The sequence below is a fragment of the Salvelinus namaycush genome, chromosome 29 (genome assembly GCF_016432855.1).
Source record: "Salvelinus namaycush isolate Seneca chromosome 29, SaNama_1.0, whole genome shotgun sequence".
In the NCBI taxonomy this organism is placed as follows: Eukaryota; Metazoa; Chordata; class Actinopteri; order Salmoniformes; family Salmonidae; genus Salvelinus; species Salvelinus namaycush.
The window spans coordinates 26160690-26188572 of NC_052335.1; the positions used below are offsets into that span (position 1 = coordinate 26160690).

A 27883-nucleotide genomic window follows, 5' to 3' on the forward strand; every position below is an offset into this window, starting at 1 on the left:
AAGGAGTCATCATGCCCAGTAGTCCTGACGTATGGTCCTAGGGCTCAGGTCCTCCGAGAGAGAGAAAGAAAGAGAGAAGGAGAGAATTAGAGAGAGCATACTTAAATTCACACAGGACACTGGATAAGACAGGAGAAGTACTCCAGATATAACCAACTGGCCCTAGCCCCCCGACACAAACTACTGCAGCATAAATACTGGAGGCTGAGACAGGAGGGGTCAGGAGACACTGTGGCCCCATCCGATGATACCCCCGGACAGGGCAAAACAGGAAGGATATAACCCCACCCACTTTGCCAAAGCACAGCCCCCGCACCACTAGAGGGATATCTTCAGCCACCAACTTACAATCCTGAGACAAGGCCGAGTATAGCCCACAAAGATCTCCACCACAGCACAAACCAAGGGGGGGCGCCAACCCAGACAGGAAGATCACGTCAGTAACTCAACCCACTCAAGTGACGCACCCCTCCTAGGGACGGCATGAAAGAGCACCAGTAAGCCAGTGACTCAGCCCCTGTAATAGGGTTAGAGGTAGAGAATCCCAGTGGAGGGGAACCGGCCAGGCAGAGACAGCAAGGGCGGTTCGTTGCTCCAGAGCCTTTCCGTTCACCTTCACACTCCTGGGCCAGACTACACTCAATCATATGACCTACTGAAGAGATAAGTCTTCAATAAAGACTTAAAGGTTGAGACCGAGTCTGCGTCTCTCACATGGGTAGGCAGACCATTCCATAAAAATGGAGATCTATAGGAGAAAGCCCTGCCTCCCGCTGTTTGCTTAGAAATTCTAGGGACAATTAGGAGGCCTGCGTCTTGTGACCGTAGCGTACGTGTAGGTATGTACGGCAGGACCAACTCGGAAAGATAGGTAGGAGCAAGCCCATGTAACGCTTTATAGGTTAACAGTAAAACCTTGAAATCAGAAGCCAGTGTAGGGAAGCTAGCACTGGAGTAATATGATCAAATTTCTTGGTTCTAGTCAGGATTCTAGCAGCCGTATTTAGCACTAACTGAAGTTTATTTAGTGCTTTATCCGGGTAGCCGGAAAGTAGAGCATTGCAGTAGTCTAGCCTAGAAGTAACAAATGCATGGATTCATTTTTCTGCATCATTTTTGGACAGAAAATTTCTGATTTTTGCAATGTTACGTAGATGGAAAAAAGCTGTCCTTGAAACAGTCTTGATATGTTCGTCAAAAGAGAGATCAGGGTCAAGAGTAACGCCGAGGTCCTTCACAGTTTTATTTGAGACGACTTTACAACCATCAAGATTAATTGTCAGATTTAACAGAAGATCTCTTTGTTTCTTGGGACCTAGAACAAGCATCTCTGTTTTGTCCGAGTTTAAAAGTAGAAAGTTTTCAGCCATCCACTTCCTTATGTCTGAAACACAGGCTTCTAGCGAGGGCAATTTTGGGGCTTCACCATGTTTCATTGAAATGTACAGCTGTGTGTCATCCGCATAGCAGTGAAAGTTAACATTATGTTTTCGAATAACATCCCCAAGAGGTAAAATATATAGTGAAAACAATAGTGGTCCTAAAACGGAACCTTGAGGAACACCGAAATGTACAGTTGATTTGTCAGAGGACAAACCATTCACAGAGACAAACTGATATCTTTCCGACAGATAAGATCTAAACCAGGCCAGAACTTGTCCGTGTAGACCAATTTGGGTTTCCAGTCTCTCCAAAAGAATGTGGTGATCGATGGTGTCAAAGGCAGCACTAAGGTCTAGTAGCACGAGGACAAATGCAGAGCCTCGTCTGACGCCATTAAAAGGTAATTTACCACCTTCACAAGTGCAGTCTCAGTGCGATGATGGGGTCTAACACCAGACTGAAGAATTTCGTATACATTGTTTGTCTTCAGGAAGGCAGTGAGTTGCTGCGCAACAGCTTTTTCTAAAATCTTTGAGAGGAATGGAAGATTCGATATAGGCCGATAGTTTTTTATATTTTCCGGGTCAAGGTTTGGCTTTTTCAAGAGAGGCTTTATTACTGCCACTTTTAGTGAGTTTGGTACACATCCGGTGGATAGAGAGCCGTTTACTATGTTCAACATAGGAGGGCCAAGCACAGGAAGCAGCTCTTTCAGTAGTTTAGTAGGAATAGGATCCAGTATGCAGCTTGAAGGTTTAGAGGCCATGATTATTTTCATCATTGTGTCAAGAGATATAGTACTAAAACACTTAAGTGTCTCTCCCGATCCCAGGCCCTGGCAGAGCTGTGCAGATCCAGGACAGCTAAGCCCTGGAGGAATACGCAGATTTAAAGAGGAGTCCGTAATTTGCTTTCTAATGATCATGATCTTTTCCTCAAAGAAGTTCATGAATTTATTACTGCTGAAGTGAAAGCCATCCTCTCTTGGGGAATGCTGCTTTTTAGTTAGCTTTGCAACAGTATCAAAAATAAATTTTGGATTTTTCTTATTTTCCTCAATTAAGTTGGAAAAGTAGGATGATCGAGCAGCAGCGAGGGCTCTTCGATACTGCACGGTACTGTCTTTCCAAGCTAGTCGGAAGACTTCCAGTTTGGTGTGGCGCCATTTCCGTTCCAATTTTCAGGAAGCTTGCTTCAGAGCTCGGGTATTTTCTGTATACCAGGGAGCTAGTGTCTTATGACAAATGTTTTTCGTTTTTAGGGGTGCAACTGCATCTAGGGTATTGCGCAAGGTTAAATTGAGTTCCTCAGTTAGGTGGTTAACTGATTTTTGTCCTCTGACGTCCTTGGGTAGGCAGAAGGAGTCTGGAAGGGCATCAAGGAATTTTTGTGTTGTCTGAGAATTTATAGCACGACTTTTGATGCTCCTTGGTTGGAGTCTGAGCAGATTATTTGTTGCGATTTCAAACGTAATAAAATGGTGGTCCGATAGTCCAGGATTATGAGGAAAAACATTAAGATCTACAACATTTATTCCATGGGACAAAACTAGGTCCAGAGTATGACTGTGGCAGTGAGTAGGTCCAGAGACATGTTGGACAAAACCCACTGAGTCGATGATGGCTCCGAAAGCCTTTTGGAGTGGGTCTGTGGACTTTTCCATATGAATATTAAAATCACCAAAAATTAGAATATTATCTGCTATGACTACAAGGTCCGATAGGAATTCAGGGAACTCAGAGAGGAACGCTGTATATGGCCCAGGAGGCCTGTAAACAGTAGCTATAAAAAGTGATTGAGTAGGCTGCATAGATTTCATGACTAGAAGCTCAAAAGACGAAAACGTCATTTTCTTTTTTGTAAATTGAAATTTGCTAACGTAAATGTTAGCAACACCTCCGCCTTTGCGGGATGCACGGGGGATATGGTCACTAGTGTAACCAGGAGGTGAGGCCTCATTTAACACAGTAAATTCATCAGGCTTAAGCCATGTTTCAGTCAGGCCAATCACATCAAGATTGTGATCAGTGATTAGTTCATTGACTATAACTGCCTTTGAAGTGAGGGATCTAACATTAAGTAACCCTATTTTGAGATGTGAGGTATCACGATCTCTTTCAATAATGGCAGGAATGGAGGAGGTCTTTATCCTAATGAGATTGCTAAGGCGAACACCGCCATGTTTAGTTTTGCCCAACCTAGGTCGAGGCACAGACACAGTCTCAATGGGGATGGCTGAGCTGACTACACTGACTATGCTAGTGGCAGACTCCACTAAGCTGGCAGGTTGGCTAACAGCCTGCTGCCTGGCCTGCACCCTATTTCATTGTGGAGTTAGAGCCCTGTCTATGTTGGTAGATAAGATGAGAGCACCCCTCCAGCTAGGATGGAGTCCGTCACTCCTCAGCAGGTCAGGCTTGATCCTGTTTGTGGGTGAGTCCCAGAAAGAGGGCCAATTATCTACAAATTCTATCTTTTGGGAGGGGCAGAAAACAGTTTTCAACCAGTTTTCAACCAGCGATTGAGTTGTGACACTCTGCTGTAGAGCTCGTCACTCCCCCTAACTGGGAGGGGGCCAGAGACAATTACTCGATGCCGACACATCTTTCTAGCTGAAGTATGTGGACACCTGCTCGTCGAACATTTCATTCCAAAATCATGGGCATTAATAAGCCCTTTGCTGCTATAACAGCATCCACTCGCCTGGGAAGGCTTTCCACTAGATGTTAGAACATTGCTGTGGGGACTTGCTTCCATTCAGCCTCAAGAGCATTAGTGAGGTCGGGCACTGATGTTGGGCGATTAGGCCTGGCTCGTAGTCTGTGTTCCAATTCTAAGGTCTTTGTTGGGGTTGACGTCAGGGCTCTGTGCAGGCCAGTCAAGTTCTTCCACACCGACCTCAACTAACTGTTTCTGTATGGACCTTGCTTTGTGCACGGGGGCATTGTCATGCTGAAACAGGAAAGGGCCTTCCCCAAACTGTTGCCATAAAGTTGGAAGCACAGAATTGTCTAGAATGTCATTGTATGCTGTAGCGTTAAAATTTCCCATCACAGGAACAAAGGGGCCTAGCCCAAACCATGAAAAACAGCCACAGACCATTGTTCCTTCTCCAAACTTTACAGTTGTCACTATGTTTGGGGCAGGTAGTGTTCTTCTGGCATCCACCAAACCCAGGTGGTGAAGCATGATTCATCACTCCAGAGAACGTGTTACCAATGCTCCACAGTACAATGGTGGCAAACTATACACCACCCAAGCCTTCGCTTGGCATTGCACATTGTAATCTTAGGCTTGTGCAGCTGTTTGGCCCTGGAAACAGTATGTAAAAATGTAATAAAAATGTATGCACTCTACTGTAAGTCGCTCTGGATAAGAGCGTCTGCTAAATGACTAAAATGTAAATGTAAAAAATGAAACCCCTTTCATGCATCTCCCTACAAACAGTTCTTGTGCTGACGTTGCTTCCAGAGGCACTTTGGAACTCTGTAGTGACTGTTGCAACCGAGGACAGACAATTTTTACACATTACGCCTTCAGCACACGTTCTGTGAGCTTGTGTGGCCTACCACTTTGCGGCTGAGCCGTTGTTGCTCCTAAAGGTTTTCACTTCACAATAACAACACTTACAGTTGACCAGAGCAGAAATTTGACCAGCTGACTTCTTGAAAAGGTGGCATCCTATGACAGTACCACGTTGAAAGACACTGAGCTCTTTAGTAAGGCCATTCTACTGCCAGTGTTTGTCTATGGAGATTGCATGGCTATGTGCTCGATTTTATACGCCTATCATCAATGGGTGTGATTGAAAAAGCAGAATCCACTAATTTGAAGGGGTGTCCTACTTTTGCATATATAGTGTATATCAGTACACTCGTAAGAACTTAAACATTACAAAACGTATATTCGATCAAGTAAACTTCACGTTACAAATAAGCCATTAATTTGCTTGTTGACCAATTTCGACACTTACTGACCATACAAAAACTCCTCGCTTTGGTTGGCGAAAGAACGACAAATCGCCATCTGCTGGAGGGAGACAGATTTTCCACCGAGTTGGCCCTCTCCCTTTTCGAGTCTACTCTACATCGTCAAAATGCACCAGCCCGTGGTTTGCAGCTGCAGAAACCCCATAGATGTAGAAGCACTCGCGGCGTCAACTAGCCGCCATTTTACATTATCGGGACAGGAGTGAAAACCCGACCTACGTCGGGAATCGTAGATTTTTTTTCTTTTTTTTTGTAACACCCTGAAATCAGACAAAATCAGCACCGTGCACCTTAGTGAACTATCAAATGGTAAATATTTGCATGACGTGCCAACTAGTCAAGCTAGGGATAGGTGAAGATGTTTGTTCTTGCAGTGTTTTCAAACAATGTGTAACGTGGTTAACGTTAGCTAACTAGCTACTCCTACCCGGCATTTTGAAAATGGATTCCAGAGCTAATGTCGTTAGCTAGATAGCTAACTAGCTAGTTATTTGGCGGCTGGACACCAGGCCGGGGCCACCGAGTAGCTAGCTATGGCAGTTTCACTAATGTTACTAGCGAACAGGGGGCAAATATTTCAGACAAATTCCTGAAGGGGTGAACATTAGCTAATGTATTAGCAAATACGTTAATTGTAGAACAATGAGGTTTAGTTATATCTGTGGTATTAGTTTACTAGCTAACGTTACTTCACAATGTATTGCTAAACAAGTCTACAGCAGTGCCGTCAGTGCGCACAAAACACGTGTAACGCTAGTTTTCTGGTTCCTAAATGAGTCCAAAAACGCATCCAAATGTCAGCTACTTACTGTAGCTAACGTTAGTTATATTTAACGGTTATCTTAATTTCCGAAGTTCAGTATAAAGTCTGGTACCTCTGGACTTAATTATTTTTTAAGGCACTGTTTGCTTAAAACAAGACCATCGTAAAATATTTCTCTTCGTTGCAGGAGTTTAATGATTCGCATGATCATAAAAGGGTTGTTGTTATACTACATTTCCCCGTCTAATTTATTTGACTCATTGCATTACACAGATGTCTGGAGACATGGTGACTGATCAAGTAAATGGAAATGGTACAGAAGAACCAATGGACACAACTACAGTGGACACAACTGCTGCAGAAGTTAAACATTCAGACCATTTCCAGACTTTATTAGACGTTGGTTTACCACAGAAAATTGCTGAAAAATTAGATGCAATTTACGTAGCAGGTGAGCGCAACTACCGTAATTGTTTGCCTTTTTATTTCTATCTATTAACAGTTTGTATTTACCACAGAAACTTTGTCTGATTTCTTTACAAAATGGATACAAACAAAGCTATCCTCACCATACCAAAAAGCTGTAAAACTGAGTGGGAATTTTAATGAATTGTGTTTGGACAGAGTAGAGAAGCTGTTGCTTAATATGGATGGAAGCCTATTGTGGTTTAGTATACATTTTGAACCTGAGAAACTGGAGTGGATGGGGGAGGGTTGTCTTGATATGGTCTCAGGGGGAATCTGGGGCCATGGCATATGCAGGAACAATGGCACCAGCTGCCTGGACTGGGACAAGTGATGTCCCCCAGAAGCACAATGTGGACATGCTAATTATAATATAAAGAAAAGCATAACAGGGCTCTTAATACATCTGTATTTACTTGTACAAGTACAGCTGACTGACCTGGGTTTTACAGTGTGATACTTGCTTGTGGGTGCAGATTAGAGGTCGACCGATTATTGGAGGACCAAAAAAGGCAGATACCGATTAATCTGCAGATTTTTATTTATTTATTTGTAATAATGACAATTACAACAATACTGAATTAATTCTTATTTTAACTTAATATAATACATCAATAAAATCATTTTAGCGTCAAATAAATAATGAAACATGTTCTATTTGGTTTAAATAATGCAAAAACAAAGTGTTGGAGAAGAAAGTAAAAGTGCAATATGTGCCATGTAAGAAAGCTAAAGTTTAAGTTCCTTGCTCAGAACATGAGAACATATGAACGCTGGTGGTTCCTTTTAACATGAGTTCAATATTCCCAGGTAATAAGTTTAAGGTTGTAGTTATTATAGGACTATTTCTCTATACGATTTGTATTTCATATACCTTTGACTATTGGATGTTCTTATAGGCCTCGAAGCAGCGTTACCCATGCAGAGCAAGGGGAACAACTACTCCCAAGTCTCAGAGCGAGTGACTTTGAAACGCTATTAACGTGCACCCCACGCTATTAACTAGCTAGCCATTTCACATCGGTTACACCAGCCTAATCTCGGGAGTTGATAGGCTTGAAGTCATAAACAGCGCAATAGCTGCTGGCAAAATGCACAAAAGTGCTGTTTGAATGAATGCTTACGAGCCTGCTGGTGCCTACCATCGCTCAGTCAGACTGCTCTATCAAATCATAGACTTAATTATAACATAACACACAGAAATACGAGCATTAGGTCATTAATATGGTCGAATCTGGAAACTATCTTCTCGAAAACAAAACGTTTATTCTTTCAGTGAAATACGGAACCGTTCTGTATTTTATCTAACGGGTGGCATCCATAAGTCTAAATATTCCTGTTACATTGCACAACCTTCAATGTTATGTCATAATTACGTAAAATTCTGGCAAATTAGTTCGCAAAGAGCCAGGCGGCCCAAACTGTTGCATATACCCTGACTCTGCGTGCAATGAACGCAAGAGAAGTGACCGAATTTCACCTGGTTAATATTGCCTGCTAACCTGGATTTCTTTTAGCTAAACATGCAGGTTTAAAAATATATACTTCTGTGTATTGATTTTAAGAAAGGCATTGATGTTTAAGGTTAGGTACCGTTGTGCAACGATTGTGCTTTTTTCGCGACTGCGCTTTTGTTAAATCATCCTCCGTTTGGCGAAGTTGGCTGTCTTTGTTAGGAAGAAATAGTCTTCACACAGTTCGCAATGAGCCAGGTGGCCCAAACTGCTGCATATACCCTGACTCTGTTGCAAGAGAAGTGACACAATTTCCCTAGTTAAAATAAATTCATGTTAGCAGGCAATATTAACTAAATATGCAGGTTTAAAAATATATACTTGTGTATTGATTTTAAGAAAGGCATTGATGTTTATGGTTAGGTACACGTTGGAGCAACGACAGCCCTTTTTCGTGAATGCGCACCGCATCGATTATATGCAACGCAGGACACGCTAGATAAACTAGTAATATCATCAACCATGTGTAGTTAACTAGTGATTATGATTGATTGTTTTTTATAAGGTAAGTTTAATGCTAGCTAGCAACTTACCTTTGCTTCTTACTGCATTTGCGTAACAGGCAGGCTCCTCGTGGAGTGCAATGTAAGGCAGGTGGTTAGAGCGTTGGACTAGTTAACTGTAAGGTTGCAAAATTGAATCCCTGAGCTGACAAGGTAAAAATCTGTCGTTCTGCCCCTGAACAAGGCAGTTAACCCACCGTTCCTAGGCCGTCATTGAAAATAAGAATGTGTTCTTAACTGACTTGCCTAGTTAAATAAAGGTGTTAAAAAAATACAGATTTCCGATTGTTATGAAGACTTGAAATCGGCCCTAATTAATCGGCCATTCCGATTAATCGGTCGACCTCTAGTGCAGATAGTGAGATATTCTTCACCTCTTTTGATAAGCTGCATTTTTGTTAATTTCCTTATGTTTCTGTTATCCTTGTTCATGTTTTCACTACTAACCCAACTTTTTCTAGCAATATTGACTACTTTGTGTTGATTGTTCACATGATATCTATTACTCAAATCCTGGAGCAACTCAACGTTGCTGTGATGTTTTACCGCTAAGATTTGATTGGACATAATGCCATGTCTTATTGTGATGTCTTTGGTGAACAAAATGGTTATATTTGGAATGTCTCATCTACAGGACTGGTAGCACACAGTGACCTAGATGAAAGGGCTATTGAAGCGTTGAAAGAATTTAATGAAGAAGGTGCTCTGCAAGTCCTGCTTCAGTTTAAGGAAAGTGATCTGTCGCACGTGCAAGTAAGTGGGGCAGCATTACTCTTGGTTGAGGATGATTTTCTGAGTTAGTGAAACGCTGGGAGGACCTAAAAGCTAAAATTTTCCCATGCAGAACAAAAGTGCATTTCTCTGTGGAGTAATGAAGACTTACAGACAGAGGGAGAAGCAAGGGACCAAAGTTTCAGATTCCACAAAGGGACCAGATGAGGCAAAAATAAAGGTATGTCAATACCAGGAAGTTTACTTTCCATGCTCTTTGTAGAAATGAAATATTTCTGTTCCAATCTCTTCCCACTGCCTTGGCATATTGTAATAGTTGGGCATTTGTTGGCAGACTTGATCTAGACTCCACTTAGCTTGTCAGAGTATTATACCAAGGTTCATAAAGTCTGTCAATTTAGGCTGTGATCATAGATTTTTTTTGCATAGCTGAATATTTTGGTTATTTGTGACAATCAAGCATTGTTTTTGTGTAGTTGCAACATTTAATCTATTTATTTTGATTATGTCAGGCTCTGCTTGATAGAACCAGCTATACACTTGATGTGACAACGGGTCAGCGCAAGTATGGAGGCCCCCCTCCAGAGTCTGTGTATTCAGGTGCTCAACCCACTATTGGAACAGAGGTAAGGTCTTTACCTTTCAGTGAACAGACGCACATGAATGAGACCATCAAACATCTACAAATTGCTGTTTGTCCTAATGATGACATTTGTAGTTCTGGAGAGACTGAGAGCTTACTGCTAAGATCTGACTGGGCTTAAACTTAAAACACTAAAGTGTAATAATAAAAAAAGAACCTATCTCGTGCCTTTTAAGTTCCATAAATATTTTGTGTATTCATTTCCAGAACCGAGCACTTTCGCATCTGCTCGCAGATGTTTCTTCATGACATGTTCCTTCCCTTTCCAGATATTTGTTGGGAAAATTCCTCGAGACTTGTTTGAGGACGAGCTGGTGCCGCTCTTTGAGAAGGCGGGACCTATCTGGGATCTACGTCTAATGATGGATCCCCTTAGTGGCCTGAACAGGGGGTACGCCTTTGTCACTTTCTGCACTAAAGAGGCTGCCTCAGAGGCAGTAAACCTGGTGAGTGTGTCTTCGTGCCTTGACGAGGGTTGCAAAATTCCAGGAACTTTCAATAAATTCCCTGGTTCTCCAGAAATCCTGATTTGTAGGATTCTGCATTTCATAATTATTTGCTCCTGATTCCAGGAATCCTCCAACTGGGATTTCAGGAATACCGGGGAATTTTGCAACCCTAACCTTGACACTCCAGTTATGGCATCCTCTACAGCAGGGATCTCCAACAGGTCGATCGCGACCTACCAGTAACTCGCAGCCCACATATGAGTAGCTCGCCAAACAATTCTGAAAGTACATGCAATTTCCATATGTTCCACTGCAAACTGATAAACAAATCTCACCAGTATCCGCTACGATCTAATCAACCCAACATTGACATTATCTCAACCCCTGGTTAGCCACTATTGGCTTAAAAAGCTAAATCTAACACAATCTGCCAGTTAATTTGCAGCAATATTGCCCCTGTCTGTGTGGTGCACGTATTTCTATCGCTCCGTGTGTAGCTAGTTGATGTGATAAGTCTTGTGGGTTGACAGAAATGCTTTCCCCAAAGCCGTCTCAATTAAATGTTAACTGCAAAGTAGGCTAACCTGGCAGAAGTATATTATTTGTATCTATTATTTGTTACCTGGAAACGTTGCCACGAAATTTGAGCAGCAGCAGTACAGAACCATCGCTAGACCGGCACATCAGATGGCACATTCCTCACCTGCCAGATGCACAATTAAAGGTAGAATTACACAAAAAATCGAAATGGCTTCATTTTGTTCCAGACTTATAAAAATGGTCTTCAGGTGTGATTTAAGCATTGTCATGGACTCAGAACATCCAATTTCGTAGTTTTTTTTTGAACAATTGCATTTTTGATTTCAAAACAAATCTAAAACCAGGAAAATTTTAATTGAGAACATAATTTAGGGAAATATACAACATAATTTGGAGAGAAAAAAATCCTTTGTTTATTAACCATTATTTTACCTGGTATATTTACCGAAAACGCAGTGCACTACTTTCTCTTGTACAGTAAGGACCTTGGGAAGAGTTGCGGGGGAGGGTGGAAAATGTGCCTATTTAAAAGCCACAATTTTTATTTTAAGTAGCTCATGCTAGAAAAGGTTGGAGAACCTTGCTCTATGGTATTCCTCAAATTTGTTTTCAGGCTTCATCGGTTTAATCAATTTGAAAATATGAACTTTCTGTGCCATGGTGGTTTCATATTTATGCTTGTCACCCTGGTTGACGAGTTCCTCTCTTTCCGTAGTGTAATAATCATGAAATACGCCCCGGCAAGCACATTGGAGTGTGTATATCTGTTGCCAATAACAGGCTGTTCGTCGGCTCCATCCCCAAGAGTAAAACGAAAGAGCAGATGGTTGAGGAGTTTGCTAAAGTCACAGGTAAGAAACATCTTTGCTGATGGGTGAGATTAGGGCTCTTCATTTTATTAAATTAATGACATGTCTTCTGGTTGTAGCTAACTACATCAAGAGCAGATTTGCTTTAGCTATGAGAATGTGATATTTAATGCATTTCAAACCTGAACTGACTTTTTCTTTTTCCAACAGAGGGTCTTAATGATGTCATACTGTACCATCAGCCGGATGACAAAAAGAAGAACAGAGGTTTTTGCTTTTTGGAATACGAGGACCACAAAACTGCTGCTCAGGCCAGACGCAGGCTGATGAGTGGCAAGGTGAAAGTCTGGGGGAACGTGGTTACTGTGGAATGGGCAGACCCCATCGAGGAACCCGATTCGGAGGTCATGGCCAAGGTAGGTGATCTGATTATTACAAAGTGATGAAACACTGGATAAATGAGGGTGTATCCCTAATGATACCCTATTCCTTATATAGTGCACTACTTTTGACTAGGGGCCATTGGACCTGCGCAGAAGTTGTGCACTATATAGGGTGTCATATGGGGCGACGCCAGGGTTTCTGAATGTTGCCTATTTAACTTTATCTCGGGTATAAAAATCCCTCTGTTGAAGGACAGGGGATGTACATTGATTGGTTTCCCACCTGAAGTCTTGCTTCATAGGCTTGCAGTTGAAAATTGATCAACCTCAAGTCTTGCATTTAACAAAATACAACAGCTAGTCTTTAACTGGGTTTAGATCACACTGACGTCTTTGTGGAAACCATGTAATTCATAACACGTTTCCTTTCATGCATTTCAATCCACAGGTCAAAGTTTTGTTTGTTCGAAACCTTGCGAACAGTGTTACGGAAGAAATACTGGAAAAATCCTTCGGCCAGTTTGGTAGACTGGAGCGAGTGAAAAAGCTGAAAGATTACGCGTTCATTCACTTTGATGAGAGAGACAGTGCAGTCAAGGTACTGCCGTTGAGTGATAATATAATGAGAATACACTGCTGTAAGTACATGACGGTGCATAGGTGTGTAATTGTATGATGACTGTAGTTTGCCACCATCTCCACAGGCATTGGCTGAAATGAATGGCAAAGATTTAGAGGGAGAGCACATTGACATAGTCTTTGCAAAGCCCCCTGATCAGAAGAGGAAAGAACGCAAAGCTCAGAGACAAGCAGCCAAAACAAACATGTAAGAAGTCTTCCCAAATGTTACACCTCTTTACAAAAGGCTCCACTTTTCAAAGCCCAAATTGAAATAGTTGCATGACCAATTCTAAGTTCTAATCCCATAAGAACAGTAATGAGTCCATATGTGTATAGTGCCTTGAACATTTTTGCATTGTTCTGCTTGTCTTTCCCACATAGGTATGATGATTATTATTACAACTACGGCCCCCCTCAGTTGCCCCCTCCCACAAGAGGCGGAAGGAGTAGAGGTGGTGGTAGGGGAGGGTATGCTTACCCCCCTGACTATTATGGCTACGAGGATTACTACGATTATTATGGTTATGACTACCACAATTACCGTGACGGATACGAGGACCCCTACTACGGCTATGATGACTATCAGGCTCCCGCTCGAGGAAGAGGGGGCAGAAGTGCCTGGGGGCCATCTCCAGCCAGAGGCCGAGGCGGTGCAGGCGCTTTCAGGGGCAGAGGTGGCTTCTCACCGCGTGGTGGTCCAGGATCAAGCAGAGGAGGTGTACGAGGTGCCAGAGGAGGTGTGCAGCAGAGAGGCCGCGGCGGGGTACGTGGTGCAAGGGGTGGCCGCGGTGGAAATGTAGGAGGAAAGCGCAAAGCTGATGGGTACAACCAGCCAGATTCCAAGCGGCGCCAGACCAATAATCAGAACTGGGGCTCTCAACCCATTGCTCAGCAACCGCTCCAAGGTGGTGATCGTTCTGGTAACTATGGTTACAAATCTGACAACCAGGAGTTTTATCAGGATTCTTTTGGGCAACAGTGGAAGTAGAACTTTAGGGCTATGATTTCAAATCCTTTTTTTTAGAGGCTTGATCTGATTAGTCGTAAATCCATACGGTCACCTCCATTTTTTCCAATTTGGTAACATCTGGCAAGTTTTGTCTTGTATATAATAATCCGCTTGGATTTGAACCGTAGATACAATCCCACCTGCTTCTGGCGAACTGGTACATTTTTTATAAAGTTGATTGTGATTTCCATAATGTTTTGACATTTTAAATTTGCAGTCATGTGCTCCAGCTCTCTATTTGGCTATAGTAGTATTATGTATGTTTTTAGCAATTCTGATCTCCATGTCTTAAGTAGCTAACAGCAACAACGCTTATGTCTCTTAAATATGAAGCCTCGCTTTTTAAAACAAATGAAATTACAATTTGTATGTTACACAAGGTAATTCTAGGAAATAGCTTGTCTTGTTAAAAAAAAAAAAAAGGGACTAGTCCTATTTTTTGCCTTTACATTTTGGCTTGTATTCTTTGCTGTTTGTCTGCTTTAATAAACATACACACACAAGTGTACAAAACTTCAAATTGTGTTGCAAATTCATGTTTCGGCAAATTCTCTCTTTAAATTGCCTTCAAATTTAAGGCTCCTTGTGGAAGAGAAGGACTAAAGGTTTGCCTATGTTAGCCACATACTGCAACGTCACTTTTGCATGCCATCAAATTTATCACCTAGTTCAGCAGTCGGCATCTTTCCACAATTCAAGTGTTACGTATGTGTAGAGACATACCCCATTAGAGCATAAAAAAAAAATGAAACGCCATATCTCAAACATTGTCAATTTGATTTAACTTTTTTTTGTAGCCGAAATTTAAATGGATTTTCATTAAAGACATGCCCTGAAAACAAGTGTGAAATCTTTCTCTGGTGGCCACTTCAAATCTGTACCTTCGGCTATTAAGAAAGCACAATTTGTGAAGCTTTTCGTGTCTTAGGAAGATCTATATAGTCATTGGTAGCCTTAACACTGATCTTGCATGTTTCTCAAATTCCTAATTGAGTAATGGTGGGAAATAATTGTCATGCATGGACTGTCTGTCTGTAGAGCTTGTAGTTTGGCCATAACCCCTAATCTTTCCACATCCCAACTACTTAACTTGTCTCCTTTTAAAGAACACAGCAAAGCCACTGTTCTGCTTGACCTTTTCCTAAAGGCATAGACTTGTTGCATGTGACGTTGAAAGGTGTGGAAGTCGATGAATGATAACAAGAGTTTTTGTCTTTAATGTGCAGTAGCCCATTTTCTGTAGTTACATGTGTGTAGATGTTATGTGGTCTTCTGTTGTGGTCTATCTTCTAATTGCATCCTTTTGTTACCTGACTAGCAGGGAAAAGAGGTCGAGGCCGATCCTGACCTGTAACTATGAAGACTGACCTGCTACTTACTGTATGTGGGGGTTACACCAGGAAGCTGCCAATGGAAGTGATGGTAAGGTCAACTCAATGGTCCAATGATATTCCAGCCTTAAAGCAGCATATCTCCCAGAACTGCTACAGGAGAAGATGATCAAAAGAGAACTCAAATCACTTGCTTGGACTTTTTTATATTAACCTGTCACCTTCCCCCATATCCCCAAAGAATATGCCATTTTAAATGACTGAAGATGTTGAGATTTCCCAGGGGACTCTTCATCCTGAAATGAAATGTAATTATGTCTTTTGCACTTTGTCTAAGTTTGAAGTGGCTCAGAGGAGCTTGATGCTAATGTACAGTTGTGTGGTTAATGCAGCTTTATGCTGGAATAGACATGTTTTAATCCTGTTTTGATAGTTCAGGAGGTTTTTTGGATTGGTTTTAAGATAATGTTTTCAGGCGTAACCCCCTGGCATAAATAGTCAGGCATTCCAGGAAGGTGGTTATTTTCAGAATTTATTTTAAAGAGTTGGTTAACTACAGTGGTGAAAAAATGTACTGAATTGTCATACTTGAGTAAAAGTAAAGATATGTTAATTAGAAAATGACTCAAATAAAAGTGAGTCACCCAGTAAAATACTACTTGAGTAAAAGTAAGTATTTGGTTTTAAATATGCTTATTTATCAAAAGTAAATGTAATTTAAGTATCAAAAGTATACATTTCAAATTCCTTATTAAGCAAGCCACACGGCACCATATTCTTGTATTTTTATTTATTTACGGATAGCCAGGAACACACTCCAACACTGACATAATTTACAAACGAAGCATTTGTGTTTAGTGATTCCGCCAGATCAGCGGCAGTAGGGATGACCAGGGATGTTCTCTTGATAAGTGTGAATTGGACCATTTTCCTGTCCTGCTAAGCATTCAAAATGGTTTTGGGTGTCAGGGAAAATGTGTGGAGTAAAAAAGTACATTATTTTATTTAGGGAATGTAGTGAAGTAAAAGTTGTCAAAAATAGTAAAGTACAGATAAGCAAAAAATCGACTTAAGTAAAAATACTTTGAAGTACTACTTAAGTACTTTACACCACTGGTTAACTACCTCCGTACAGAGGATTCAACTGCCCTGTTTGTACTGTAAATAGGAAAACTTCATTGATGAAAGAAGGGCTTGTTCACCCACTAAAAATTAGGACTGTGAAGGTACCAGTATCGCACAATTTTTTTCCATGGCAAAAATGACAACACGAAGCAGACAACTCTTTGTTACTTAAAACATCTACTGTATGTAAAGTATTGTGTGCTATAGCTTGGAAAGTAAATGTACATGTGACTCTGGATGACACCATAATGTTTGTTTCCAACATTAGGGTTTTGTTTTCTTGCCACAATACGAGTATCAGTATCGCGATACTGGTATCGTCCCGGCCCTACTAAATATGCACAAGGGCAACAGCAGAGCACATGTAGTTTTATTATAGGTGCTGCGTGCTATTTGTCTGACACTGGGAACAGTCAAACTCTGCATGTTAAATAATCTCATGTAATGAGCCTGAATGAACAAGCCTTGCTTTCATCTAGGCTGAACTGAATTTGCGGTGTGCTTCTTCAGATAATGTAGTTACTGGTTGTATTATAGTTTAGGAAAATGTTACTTTTGTAAAAGCTTGAACACCAGAATAACATCAATGTTTTTCAAGCTTTAAAGTGTCCCTTTCTTTGTTCGATGGGATAGGAAGTCTAACTTTTGTATATAATCGCATCCCTTTTGTTAGGTTGCATACACTAATGTTTGAAAGCCATCCATCTACTTTGTGTACAGATATTTGCCTAATCATGTTGTACAACGTGAGCATTGATCAGACATCCAACCAGCTGCCTTTTTGTCACATTTGACAAGTGTCTTCAATCTGCATCATGTTGAACATATGATTAGTAGCGGAGCTTCTTTTTTTTGCATAAAGGATACTGAACAACTTGATCAGGTTTTTTACACAGTTGACTCCCTCAGTAAGTCTTATCATTAGACAACCTTTGAAAATACCCGTGTTAAAATATTGTTGGCTGGCTAACAAGTTTTTTTTTTTTTTTGCAGTCTTGCAAATAAATTGTTTTATACTGTAAATTGAAGCGTAACTTGTTTAAAAAAAAAAAATAAAGGTCTTGATTTTATTGTAGTGCTCTTGCTACTATATACATGTGTATGACTATATCCATCTAACAAGTGTATAGATGTAATGGAAATTGGTGAAAAGACTGATAATCAGCATGTTTGAGTTGAATTAGTACACTACATTCACTACCCTTTTTCTGGAATTTACAGCAATAGTCACAGATTTTATTTTGTTTACTGATCATGTCACTATCAAAACTACGAGTTTAATTGGAAATGCCAGAATTTCCACTATCAATAAGGGGATTATTAACTAACGTTACAGAAAATATGAACGCTAATACAACTAAAGTCTACTGGTACTAAAGATTTCCCATTCGCATCTCCGATCCCTGCCTGCTGGGCCTTTCTACTAGTGGCGAGGATTAGAGCCGGAAGTGACGACAGTAGGATTAAGGAAACAGTCGATCTGTCAAGGAAATAAACAACACTTTCTGGCATAGGAAATAACAACGCCAGCTAGCTACAATTAAAATGAAGACATAGTTAGCTATACTTACTTCTATCTGAAACTGACACAAAAGTACAACATGGTTCGCTGTCTGAAGTAGAACTAGCTGCCTGGATTACTCATTTGTAAGTAGCCAGCTAGTTAATGTCGCGTGCCCCTTGATAATTTAAGTAAATTGTAGCTGGGGTGCTGTTACTTTATACTGGTATTACTTCAAATTAGTAGGCTATCCATGTAACTAACTTGCTAGCTACATCTTTCAAGCTAGCGTGAGTAAATAAAATGTTCACATCTTCAACAGACCCCATTTGTAAAATGGAATGTATTCGAGTTTATCTGGAGAGCCTGAAGCAAGGACTGCAAATTGATGTCTTGAGGGAAGTTGGACGTCAATATCCTGTCTTTTGCTTTCTTTTGGTTTTCATGCTGTCATTAACTATACTTCTTAATAGGTAGGTTTTGTGGACAAACGAGGTGGATGTCTATTTTTGAATAAATGACAAATGTTATACCTTATGCTCATGTAATCTGAAGGTCAATTCAGAACTGTCGCGGGGAAAAGTCAGTATAGCATCCTGTCTATACTCATTCTTTCAGAATATTTCATTTTTTTCAGTTGAGGTATTAGACATCTAGCTATGTGTCTGACCTGGTTATTCTAGGTATCTTCACATTCTGATGGTGTTTTGGTCCTTCCTGGCTGGAGTGATTACGTTCTATTGCTCCCTCGGTCCAGAATCACTCCTGCCCAACATCCTGTACACCATAAAGCCCAAGAACAAAGTAAGCACATTCCAAAAACTTGAAGTACAAGGGTCATGTTCACTGTGCACCAAATGGAAGAATACGGATGAAACAGGGAGGGACAACCTCCTGAACTAAACACTCGTTTTAGTTTTCTGTTGCAAATGTTTTCCTTCAGTGTGCCCTAATTAATATGACCCAATAGTCAGAGGGCAATGCAGTGTTTTGTAATTGAGTTGCTTATTACGTTTCTGTAAACAGTTGGTAATTTCTCATTAGTCAGTGGGATATCCAAAAGTAAGTGACAAGTGTTGTAGCTACAGGGTCTCCCTATCTATTCTTCCACCAGCAAGAGCAACAGGAGCTGTTTCCATTGGGACACAGCTGTGCAGTGTGTGGGAAAGTAAAGTGCAAACGTCACAGGTATGTTAGACCACTCAATATAAGCCTAGCACAAATGGAGAACAGACCAAATGTCACGCTTACTTGTATGGCGAATGAATGGAAGCTTGTGTTGAGCGGCAATGAACAGCTGTGGCATTGATTGATTAGTAAAAGTCAAAGAAGGATTTGGCATAGTTAATCTGCCACCTAGTGGACACTATGAGTCGGTGCTTCTCATTCACATCACTATTGAAATATGTTGTCCTTCACAGACCAACATTACTCCTAGAAAACTATCAGCCATGGTTGGACTTGAAAGTCTACTCCAAAGTCGATGCTTCCATGTCTGAGGTATTGCAATGGGTCATTTTAAATAGGATTTTGATTAGAAATCACAATTATAACAGATTGTTAATCAGTCAATGTCTTTATTGTCCAAATCAGGAAATCCATTTTGTATTATCGTTTGGCCCGTAGGTGCTCGAGTTGGTTCTGGAGAATTTTGTATATCCCTGGTACCGGTGAGTAGATTCTACCACAGTTTTGAACATTTGACTTCTCTGTTCTGTGGAGAGGAGAGGGAAGTGTGAATGCATATTTCATTATGCTTTTCTTTACATGACAGGAACATCACAGATGATGAGGCATGTGTAGATGAACTGAGAATGACCTTTCGGTTCTTTGCATCTGTGTTAGTTCGGCGCGCTCAGAAGGTGATGCATAGTTCTCAGTCGATTCAAGTTATGTATGCCTTTAAAAATATATATATATTTAACCAGGAAAAGCCCATTGAGACCCAGAGTCTATTTTTCAAGGGAGACCTTGGGTCCACATATTGCTGATTATGGTTAAAACATTGTTAATGTACTCAGGCTTTACACTAACTGTGAAAATGTTTCATACAGGTTGATGTCCCCTCAGTTATTTCTGGCAAAATGATGAAAGCAGCCATGAAGCATGTTGAAATAATTGCAAAGGCCAAGCAAAAAGGTTTATTTTCTGTAGATTGGTAACACAAATTGCAGTAAGTTTCTGCACTGCAAGATGTTGGTCAGTAGAGAACTAAATGTGCACTGACTGTGCAAGGCTTAATACTGTGTGTGTGTTTGTGTGTGTTTCAGTGAAGAACACTGAGGGTTTGCAGCAGGCTGCTCTGGATGAGTATGGCCCTGACTTACATTTTGCCCTGCATAGTCGCAAAGATGAGCTCTGTTATCTCAGGAAGGTGACAAAGATGCTATTTGCCTATCTCATGCCTCCCAAAGCCACTGACTGCAGGTAGGCCAAACCAACCAGACAGTTGCATCCCAAATGGCACCCTGCACCCTGTATTGTGCACTACTTTTGACCAGGGCCCATAGGGCAATAGTCAAAAGTAGTGTTGTATAAAGGGAAAAGGGTGCCATTTGGGACATAGCCAGGGTCCGTGTACCTGTTGAAGGGAAAGGAAAACTAAAACATTTATTTTTGAAACAAGGCAATTGGAAACCTGTCTTACTCTGAATCCTGTGTCTTACTCTTTGTCAGATCTCTAGCTGTGCTGATGCAAGAGATCCTGGTAGGCTCTGTGTTCCTCCCCATCATGGATTTCATGGCTGATCCTGTAAGTATGATGATGTATGTGTGCTTAGTGATAGAGGGTGTAGAAGCTAAAGGCCATTCACATGACTCTTGCAAGAACAGCTTTGCGCTGAGCAAGCCATTGTTTTTCAACGGAGCAGAATCAAGTGAATGGGCCAATTATACAAACTCAGAACTCTCTGCATTAAGATTGTATCGATGAAATGCATGAACGAGCAGAACATTTTAGAACTGGAATTTTAGCAATGTAACTGAGTGGTGGTTGACATATTCCATCTTACTGATGCATTCCTCCTGTTGCTTTTCAGGATTCTGTGAACCACATGGTGCTAATATTCGTTGATGACACTCCAGTAAGTAAATTGCACATTTTACCAATCTTCTAGTGGAAGCATCATGCAGTCGTGCATTTGTGATTCATTCCTCAAATTGTTTTCCCAGTCTGAGCCAGCCATGGAGCCACCATCTACCCTGGTTCCATTCCTGCAGAAATACGCTGACCCTCGTACCAAGAAGACATCTGTAAGTACTTTGTCCTATGGGCACAGAAAGCCCTTGTTACCGACATATCCAGTCCACTGACCAATTAATTGTCTGTACAGTACCCTATCAGCCATTACAAGCACAGTGAGAAAGGTAGTTAATGAACTTAAACAGAATACAAAAAAAGAGAAGAGATTGATAGATTAAATATTGGTAGAGAGTTTTGCATGGACAAACACAGGATGTGTTCCAAATGGCCTCCTATTCCCTATATAGTGCATTACTATGGGCTCTATTGGCCCTGTTCAAAAGTAGTTGACTATAAAGGGAACAGGGTGCCATTTAGGGAGCACACACAGCTGCTGAACTCTGTCTTTCCTCCTGCCATCTGGTTTCCCAGGTGCTGAAGCTGGAGCTGAAGGAGATCCGGGAGCAGCAGGACCTTCTGTTCCGCTTCATGAACTTCCTAAAGCAGGAGGGAGCCGTGCACGTGCTCCAGTTCTTACTCACCGTGGGTAAGGACAAATCTCATAGAACCTCATACGAGGCTGTAAGGTCTTTCCTGCATACTGCTCTATTGAGAGGCATTTATATAAATTCATCAAAGATCCATTTAATGTAAGTCCAGGAGGACATGTAAAATAACCATAGTCAAGCCAGTGATATTTAGAGAGGTACTACACAACCCCACTTATTTTCAGTTATGATTTTGAATTTGAAAGTTTTATAAAGCATAGATCAATCTGGTAACACTAACAGCATTCATCCACTTCTCCTTCATGGTATTACAGAGGAGTTCAATGATAAGATCCTGTGTCCAGAGCTGAGTGAAGCTGAACTGCAGCGTCTGCATGGTGAGGTGCAGCACGTCTACGAGACCTACTGCTTGGAGGAGAGTATCGACAAGATCAGTTTTGACCGCTTCATCGTTGAGGAAATACGAAACAGTAAGCTGTGGTAGTCACTTGGTGCTCACAATTTTACCACAATCATTTAACACAGTGTGATGTGAGATGTGCTCTTTTCTGGAAGTCCATAAACCTTTAAAAACATGTCTCTTGTTTTAGTTGCAGAGGGGCCGTACGAGGGAGTGGTGAAGCTGCAGACTATGCGCTGCCTGTTTGAGGCCTACGAGCATGTCCTGTCCCTGCTGGAGACCGTCTTCACCCCCATGTTCTGCCACAGCGATGGGGTGAGCCCCAGCCATGCACTGACACTACTCTCTGGTTGAATCCCAATAATCTCTCCTACTTCCTGAAGTTTGTGCTCGTTCACTACTGCCCACCCATTTTAAAACATTGTAATGGTCAAGTAGGCTTCGGCTAGAGGGAGTTTCCATCTCGGAAGTTTACATACACTTAGGTTGGAGTCATTAAAACTAGTTTTTTTCAAACACTCCACAAATTTCTTGTTACCAAACTATAGTTTTGGCAAGTCGGTTAGGACATCTACTTTGTGCATGATACAAGTCATTTTTCCAACAATTGTTTACAGACAGATTATTTCACTTATAATTCACTGTATCACAATTTCAGTGGGTCAGAAGTTTACATACACTAAGTTTACTGTGCCTTTAAACGGCTTGGAAAATTCCAGAAAATGATCTCATGGCTTTAGCTTCTGATAGGCTAATTGACATCATTTGAGTCAATAGGAGGATATATTTCAAGTACCTGTGGATGTATATCAAGGCCTACCTTCAAACTCAGTGCCTCTTTGCTTGACATCAGAGAAAATCAAAAGAAATCAGGCAGACCTCAGAAAAAAAATTGTAGACCTCCACAAGTCTGGTTCATCCTTGGGAGCAATTTCCAAACGCCTGAAGGTGCCACGTTCATCTGTACAAACAATAGTACGCAAGTATAAACACCATGGGACCACGCAGCCATCATACCGCTCAGGAAGGAGACGCGTTCTGTCTCCTAGAGATGAACGCACTTTGATGCGAAAAGTTCAAATCAATCCTAGAACAACAGCAAAGGACCTTGTGAAGATGCTGGAGGAAACAGGTACAAAAGTATCTATATCCACAGTAAAACGAGTCCTATATCGACATAACCTGAAAGGCCGCTCAGCAAGGAAGAAGCCACTGCTCCAAAACCGCCATAAAAAAGCCAGACTACGGTTTGCAACTGCACATGGGGACAAAGATTGTATTTTTTGTAGAAATGTCCTCTGGTCTGATGAAACAAAAATAGAGGAGGAAAAAGGTGGAGGCTTGCAAGCCAAAGAACACCATCCCAACCGTGAAGCACGGGGGTGGCAGCATCGTGTTGTGGGGGTGCTTTGCTGCAGGAGGGACTGGTGCACTTCACAAAATATATGGCATCATGAGGAATGGAAATTATGTGGATATATTGAATCAACATCTCAAGACATCAGTCAGTAAGTTAAAACTTGGTCGCAAATGGGTCTTCCAAATGGACAATGACCCCAAGCATACTTCCAAAGTTGTGGCAAAATGGCTTAAGGACAACAAAGTCAAGGTATTTGAGTGGCCATCACAAAGCTCTGACCTCAATCCTATAGAACATTTGTGGGCAGAACTGAAAAAGCGTGTGCGAGCAAGGAGGCCTACAAACCTGACTCAGTTCCACCAGCTCTGTCAGGAGGAATGGGCCAAAATTCACCCAACTTATTGTGGAAGGCTACGCAAAACGTTTGACCCAAGTTAAACAATTTAATGGCAATGCTACCAAATACTAATTGAGTGCATGTAAACTTCTGACCCACTGGGAACGTGATGAAAGAAATAAAAGCTGAAATAAATCATTCTCTCTACTATTATTCTGACATTTCACATTCTTAAAATAAAGTGGTGATCCTAAATGACCTAAAACAGGGAATTTTTACTTGGATTAAATGTCAGGAATTGTGAAAAACTGAGCTTAAATGTATTTGGCTAAAGTGTATGTAAACTTCCGACTTCAACTGTACCTGTCATTTTCCTTTCTAATCCATGAAGGGAAGTGAACAAGTGCACATTTCTGGAAAAAATAGAGATTATTGGGACGCAACCTGTACTTTCTATGTGGACATAAACTGTACACCCTAATCTAATCTCCTTCAATGGAATTGTCCTACAACAAGCCTGAACATGATACAATGACAACGTGAACGTTTCAATATACAAAAGCAAGTTGACTAACTGATAACATTTTTCCCATTCATAACTCTATCTCTGCAGTATTTCACACACCTGCTGATGGGGGCAGAGTCTCCAAAAAGGGACTCCAGAATGAACAGGTTTGTGCTCCTGATGGCAATGACTGTAACATTAGAAAGAGGTGTAATATTCTTCTAAGCTGAAGTGTTTAGTGTTGTTTATTTTCACTCACTCATATTATATACACACATATTGTCTCTTTGCATCTAAATAGAGACTTGATTGGAGAGCTTTCATCTTCTTCTAAACAGAAGTGTTAAGTGTAGTTTCAATGGCTATTTCTACACCGTGCATCTTTACTTCTCAGCCAAGACTCCACATTAGGGTGGTGTCTTGCTATTTTTGGACCCTGTAACATAGGCCTGTTTACGCCCACCACAAATGATGGCACTGAAGCTATTTTGTACTATTTGAAGCCTGTAGCTATGGGCTTATGCTGTTTATCTTGCTGTTATTCCAGGAATAGTCTGAGTGTGGATGATATGAGGTGAGTATGTGTTTGGGAATGATGCAGACCAGGTTAATGTCCTGCTGCCGACTGCCGTTGAGTTTGCTGCATGCCAGATATAATTAGCCCAGACTGCAGTGAATGGAACCAAAATGTCCCTTAGAAAAAGCATTGTGGGGCAATAAGCACTTTTCTTCAGTAGGCTTTTGCAAGCTAGCGTTTGTGTTGTTTTTGTTAAGACTTTCTCTTTACCTTGTATTGCTGTAACTGAACAAGAGTTGGGGTTATATGTAATTGTTTTTATTCAGTTGAATAATTGTTGAACATTCAAGGTAGCAAGTGCTTTGAATAGTATTTTAATTTCTAGTTTTGGCGTTGAACTCGAGCCACAGAATGGAGAAAGAGGAGAAATATGGTGTTTCCCATGGCCCCATAACTAATCTCCTCTCATACTGTTTCTCTAATGGTCTATCCATGTCTTGTGTGAGCGCCCATAGTTCTCTTGTGTATAATGGACGCCAGAACTCCTTGTCGGGACAGCGTTGGAGGGCCTCAATTTCACCTCTTCAACCTTCCCTTCTTGTCCTTAATATTTGGTCTGCACTAAGTTGCCCATCCAACATTCAAACCTCCACCTTTACTGACATATGGCTAGATGTGAGCCTCAGTCTGTAAGCAAGGACTCTTGTACACAACTACAAACTACCTCTCATTGCTTAAGTGCATCTGTTCTCATCTGTCTGCTTGGCATTAGTAGAATGTGCAACGTTTCATAATGTGTGCTCTCTTTGTGTGTTCATGTTTGGATTTGGACCTCAGCATGGCATTTTGACTTTGGACTTATAATTTCAACATCTTTGCAGCATTTTGAATTATTTTGATCTGCATAGCACCATTTGAGGCATCGCTGCATTAACAGCAGATGTTTGGATTAGTGGCATCAACTGTTGATAGCAACAACACATGCAGTTTCACACAGCTGCCTGTCTGGCATTCCATTTCCTTGTGTGTGTTCACTTCTGTGTTCATGTGTGTGCCTGTGAAGGAACATCTCAAAACGAGGGGAGATGTTCGGGATCAGCCGGTTCGGCAGCAAAATCAAAGGCGTCTTCAAGAGCACCACCATGGAGGGGGCGATGCTGCCGTACGCCATGGTCGACGCTGAAGATGAAGCGGTGAGAACTACCCCCCCCCCCCAAACAAACACTGACACCGAAACCATGATCACATCCCCATCCTCCACCGTGCATATGAATGGGGGATTTCTATTTCTGCATATTGTAGCCGCAGGCTGGGTTTCCATAGTGATTTTGATTGAATTGTCAGTTACTTTAGTAGTAAGTACAGTTTAAAAAAAAATACACTCCGAGGATAACACTTTAAAGTATCACACAACAATTATTTCCAATTCCAATATAGTTCTTGAATTTTCACACACTAACACATCATTGAACATGCCATACAAATAAAGGATTTTTTATTAATTATATGATGAGTGCCTTTTTGACATCCCATGTTGTGTTGCAGGTTGAGGAAGCGACTATGGTGATGGAGGATGACTCCCCTGTGGAGGCAGCTAGTACTCCAGGAGTCCTGAGGAACTTGTCAGCCTGGAGCATCACCATCCCCTACATTGACTTCTACGATGACGAGGTGAAGAAGGAGAGGGTCCCCGTGTTCTGCATCGACGTGGAACGCAATGACATGAAGGAAGGTGAGGGCACGGCCAGAGCTGTTTATGTTAAAGTCCCAAATGTCACCCTATTCCCTACACAGTGCACTACTTATGATCAGAGGGCTCTGGTCAAAAGTAGTGTACTTTGTACGGAATATGGTGCCATTTAGGATGCACTATATATGTGTTCTATGAATTATGTGTGTGGGAATTGGGGAAATATAAAACTGCAGTATTGATGTTGGTTTTCAATTGTGTTGATTTTTGAGTGATTTCTTTTCTGTTTCAGTGGGACATGAAACAGAGGACTGGTCCATCTTCAGACGATACATGGAATTCTACGTTCTAGAAAATAAACTCACTGAGTTCCATGGTAAGACGGCATTGTGTACTTTCTCACACATTTCTTCAGAGGAAGTTTACCTGTTTGGCTTTGTCATCTCTGAAGTCCTGTGGTTAGTAGATGTGAGCTTCCATTACCTTTTTTCACATTTGTTATGTGTCACTGGTAGTTTTTAACTTGCTTTTTTTTGCACAGGCTCATTTGCAGATGCACAGCTCCCTTCGAAAAGAATTATAGGACCAAAGAACTATGAGTTCCTATCATCAAAGAGGGAAGAATTTGAGGAGTATTTGCAGGTATTCCTACAAAACATTATGAACGGCTCTTTCCATGATATAGACTGACAAGGTAAAAGCTATGATCCCTTATTGATGTCACCTATTAAATCTACTTCAATCAGTGTAGATGAAGGGGAGGAGACCGGTTAAAGAAGGTTATGGTAGTAGGTGCCAGGTGCACCTGTTTGTGCCAAGACCTGCAACGCTGCTAGGTTTTTCAGGCGCAACAGTTTCCTGTGTGAATCAAGAATGGTCCACCACCCAAAGGACATCCAGCTGACTTGACACAAATGTGGGAAGCATTGTAGTCAACATGGGCCAGCATCCCTGTGGAACGCTTTCGACATTTTGTAGAGTCCATACCCCGACGAATTGAGGCTGTTCTGAGGGCAAAAGGGGGTGCAACTCAATATTAGGAAGGTGATCTTAATGTTATGTACACTGTGTACGTAGGCCTGTTGCTCTGTAGTGTACAGTAACTGTAGTACCTATACAGTTCTATGAAATCGAAACTACTATAATACATGTCTGTGTTGTAAACAGAGACTGCTGCAGCACCCAGAGCTGAGTAACAGTCAGCTGTTGGCAGACTTCCTGTCACCTCACAGCATGGAGACTCAGTTCATGGACAAGATGATGCCTGATGTAAACCTGGGTATGGAGCATCAAATAACACTTATGTATAACACAAGGAGCACTAAAAAGTAATGGGATGTATCCCAAATGGCACCCTATTTCCCATATAGTGCACTACTTTTGACCAGAGCCTAATAGGTGTGCAATATGTAGGGAATAGGGTGCCAATTGGGATGCATCCTTAATAACCCACACATTCATACAAGGAGGCCTAAAGATGCCATAGAGAAATATAGGATAAATTAATTGTTGATTAGCTATGTAGCACCATGTGTAGTCGTGTTGAAAAATTGATTTTATTCCTTCTCAGGTAAAATATTCAGGTCTGTCCCTGGAAAAATTATAAAAGAGGTAAGAGGCATTT

General features: G+C 41.3%; 2 protein-coding genes and 1 long non-coding RNA gene across 10 annotated transcripts in view; 2 read left to right on the forward strand and 1 right to left on the reverse strand.

The window, feature by feature from the left end:
• On the reverse strand, positions 1-18557 carry LOC120024100. 2 transcript variants are annotated; one of them, XR_005472807.1, is made up of 4 exons: positions 18431-18557; positions 15183-15287; positions 11064-11144; positions 1-51 (listed from the first exon to the last, which is right to left on the reverse strand). It is a non-coding gene; the product is annotated as an uncharacterized LOC120024100 (long non-coding RNA). The 2 variants fall into 2 exon arrangements; XR_005472808.1 differs by lacking the exon at positions 18431-18557 and adding an exon at positions 17831-17902.
• On the forward strand, positions 5546-15997 carry LOC120024099 (heterogeneous nuclear ribonucleoprotein Q-like). Of its 3 annotated transcripts, none has more exons than XM_038968237.1 (12): positions 5546-5681; positions 6409-6586; positions 9252-9370; positions 9462-9569; positions 9862-9975; positions 10262-10438; positions 11697-11832; positions 12001-12206; positions 12622-12771; positions 12878-12999; positions 13176-13699; positions 15122-15997. In XM_038968237.1, the coding sequence occupies exons 1-12, from the start codon at positions 5679-5681 to the stop codon at positions 15148-15150; spliced, it is 1866 nt and encodes a 621-aa protein (XP_038824165.1). In that variant the 5' UTR covers positions 5546-5678; the 3' UTR covers positions 15151-15997. The 3 variants fall into 3 exon arrangements, with proteins under 3 accessions (XP_038824165.1, XP_038824167.1, XP_038824164.1); XM_038968239.1 differs by having other exon boundaries at positions 15125-15997; XM_038968236.1 differs by lacking the exon at positions 15122-15997 and having other exon boundaries at positions 13176-14325.
• Positions 17717-27883, forward strand: part of LOC120024098 (sorting nexin-14-like) — a 22523-nt gene continuing 12356 nt past the window's right edge. Inside the window, exons 1-23 of one of the 5 annotated variants that reach the window (XM_038968231.1) lie at positions 17717-17906; positions 18083-18233; positions 18444-18564; positions 18875-18948; positions 19182-19260; positions 19387-19430; positions 19535-19622; positions 19815-19899; positions 20031-20187; positions 20437-20512; positions 20799-20843; positions 20932-21012; positions 21374-21488; positions 21765-21920; positions 22041-22165; positions 24161-24219; positions 24600-24626; positions 25633-25762; positions 26115-26301; positions 26552-26635; positions 26801-26901; positions 27427-27538; positions 27830-27870. In XM_038968231.1, coding sequence (XP_038824159.1) covers positions 18097-18233; positions 18444-18564; positions 18875-18948; positions 19182-19260; positions 19387-19430; positions 19535-19622; positions 19815-19899; positions 20031-20187; positions 20437-20512; positions 20799-20843; positions 20932-21012; positions 21374-21488; positions 21765-21920; positions 22041-22165; positions 24161-24219; positions 24600-24626; positions 25633-25762; positions 26115-26301; positions 26552-26635; positions 26801-26901; positions 27427-27538; positions 27830-27870 — 2124 coding nt within the window. In that variant the 5' untranslated portion in view covers positions 17717-17906; positions 18083-18096. Of the gene's footprint in view, positions 17907-18082; positions 18234-18443; positions 18565-18874; positions 18949-19181; positions 19261-19353; positions 19431-19534; positions 19623-19814; positions 19900-20030; positions 20188-20436; positions 20513-20798; positions 20844-20931; positions 21013-21373; positions 21489-21764; positions 21921-22040; positions 22166-24160; positions 24220-24599; positions 24627-25632; positions 25763-26114; positions 26302-26551; positions 26636-26800; positions 26902-27426; positions 27539-27829; positions 27871-27883 lie in introns of those variants that run through there. The other 4 variants (XM_038968232.1, XM_038968233.1, XM_038968234.1 and 1 more) reach the window with 4 other exon arrangements.

What these genes read in the sequence shown, in the direction of transcription:
- LOC120024099 (XM_038968236.1), top strand. An exon ending in AGATGCAATTTACGTAGCAG is followed by an intron (nt 6,587 to 9,251) that starts GTGAGCGCAACT and finishes TCTCATCTACAG; the next exon opens with GACTGGTAGCACACAGTGAC. An exon ending in ATTCGGAGGTCATGGCCAAG is followed by an intron (nt 12,207 to 12,621) that starts GTAGGTGATCTG and finishes TTCAATCCACAG; the next exon opens with GTCAAAGTTTTGTTTGTTCG.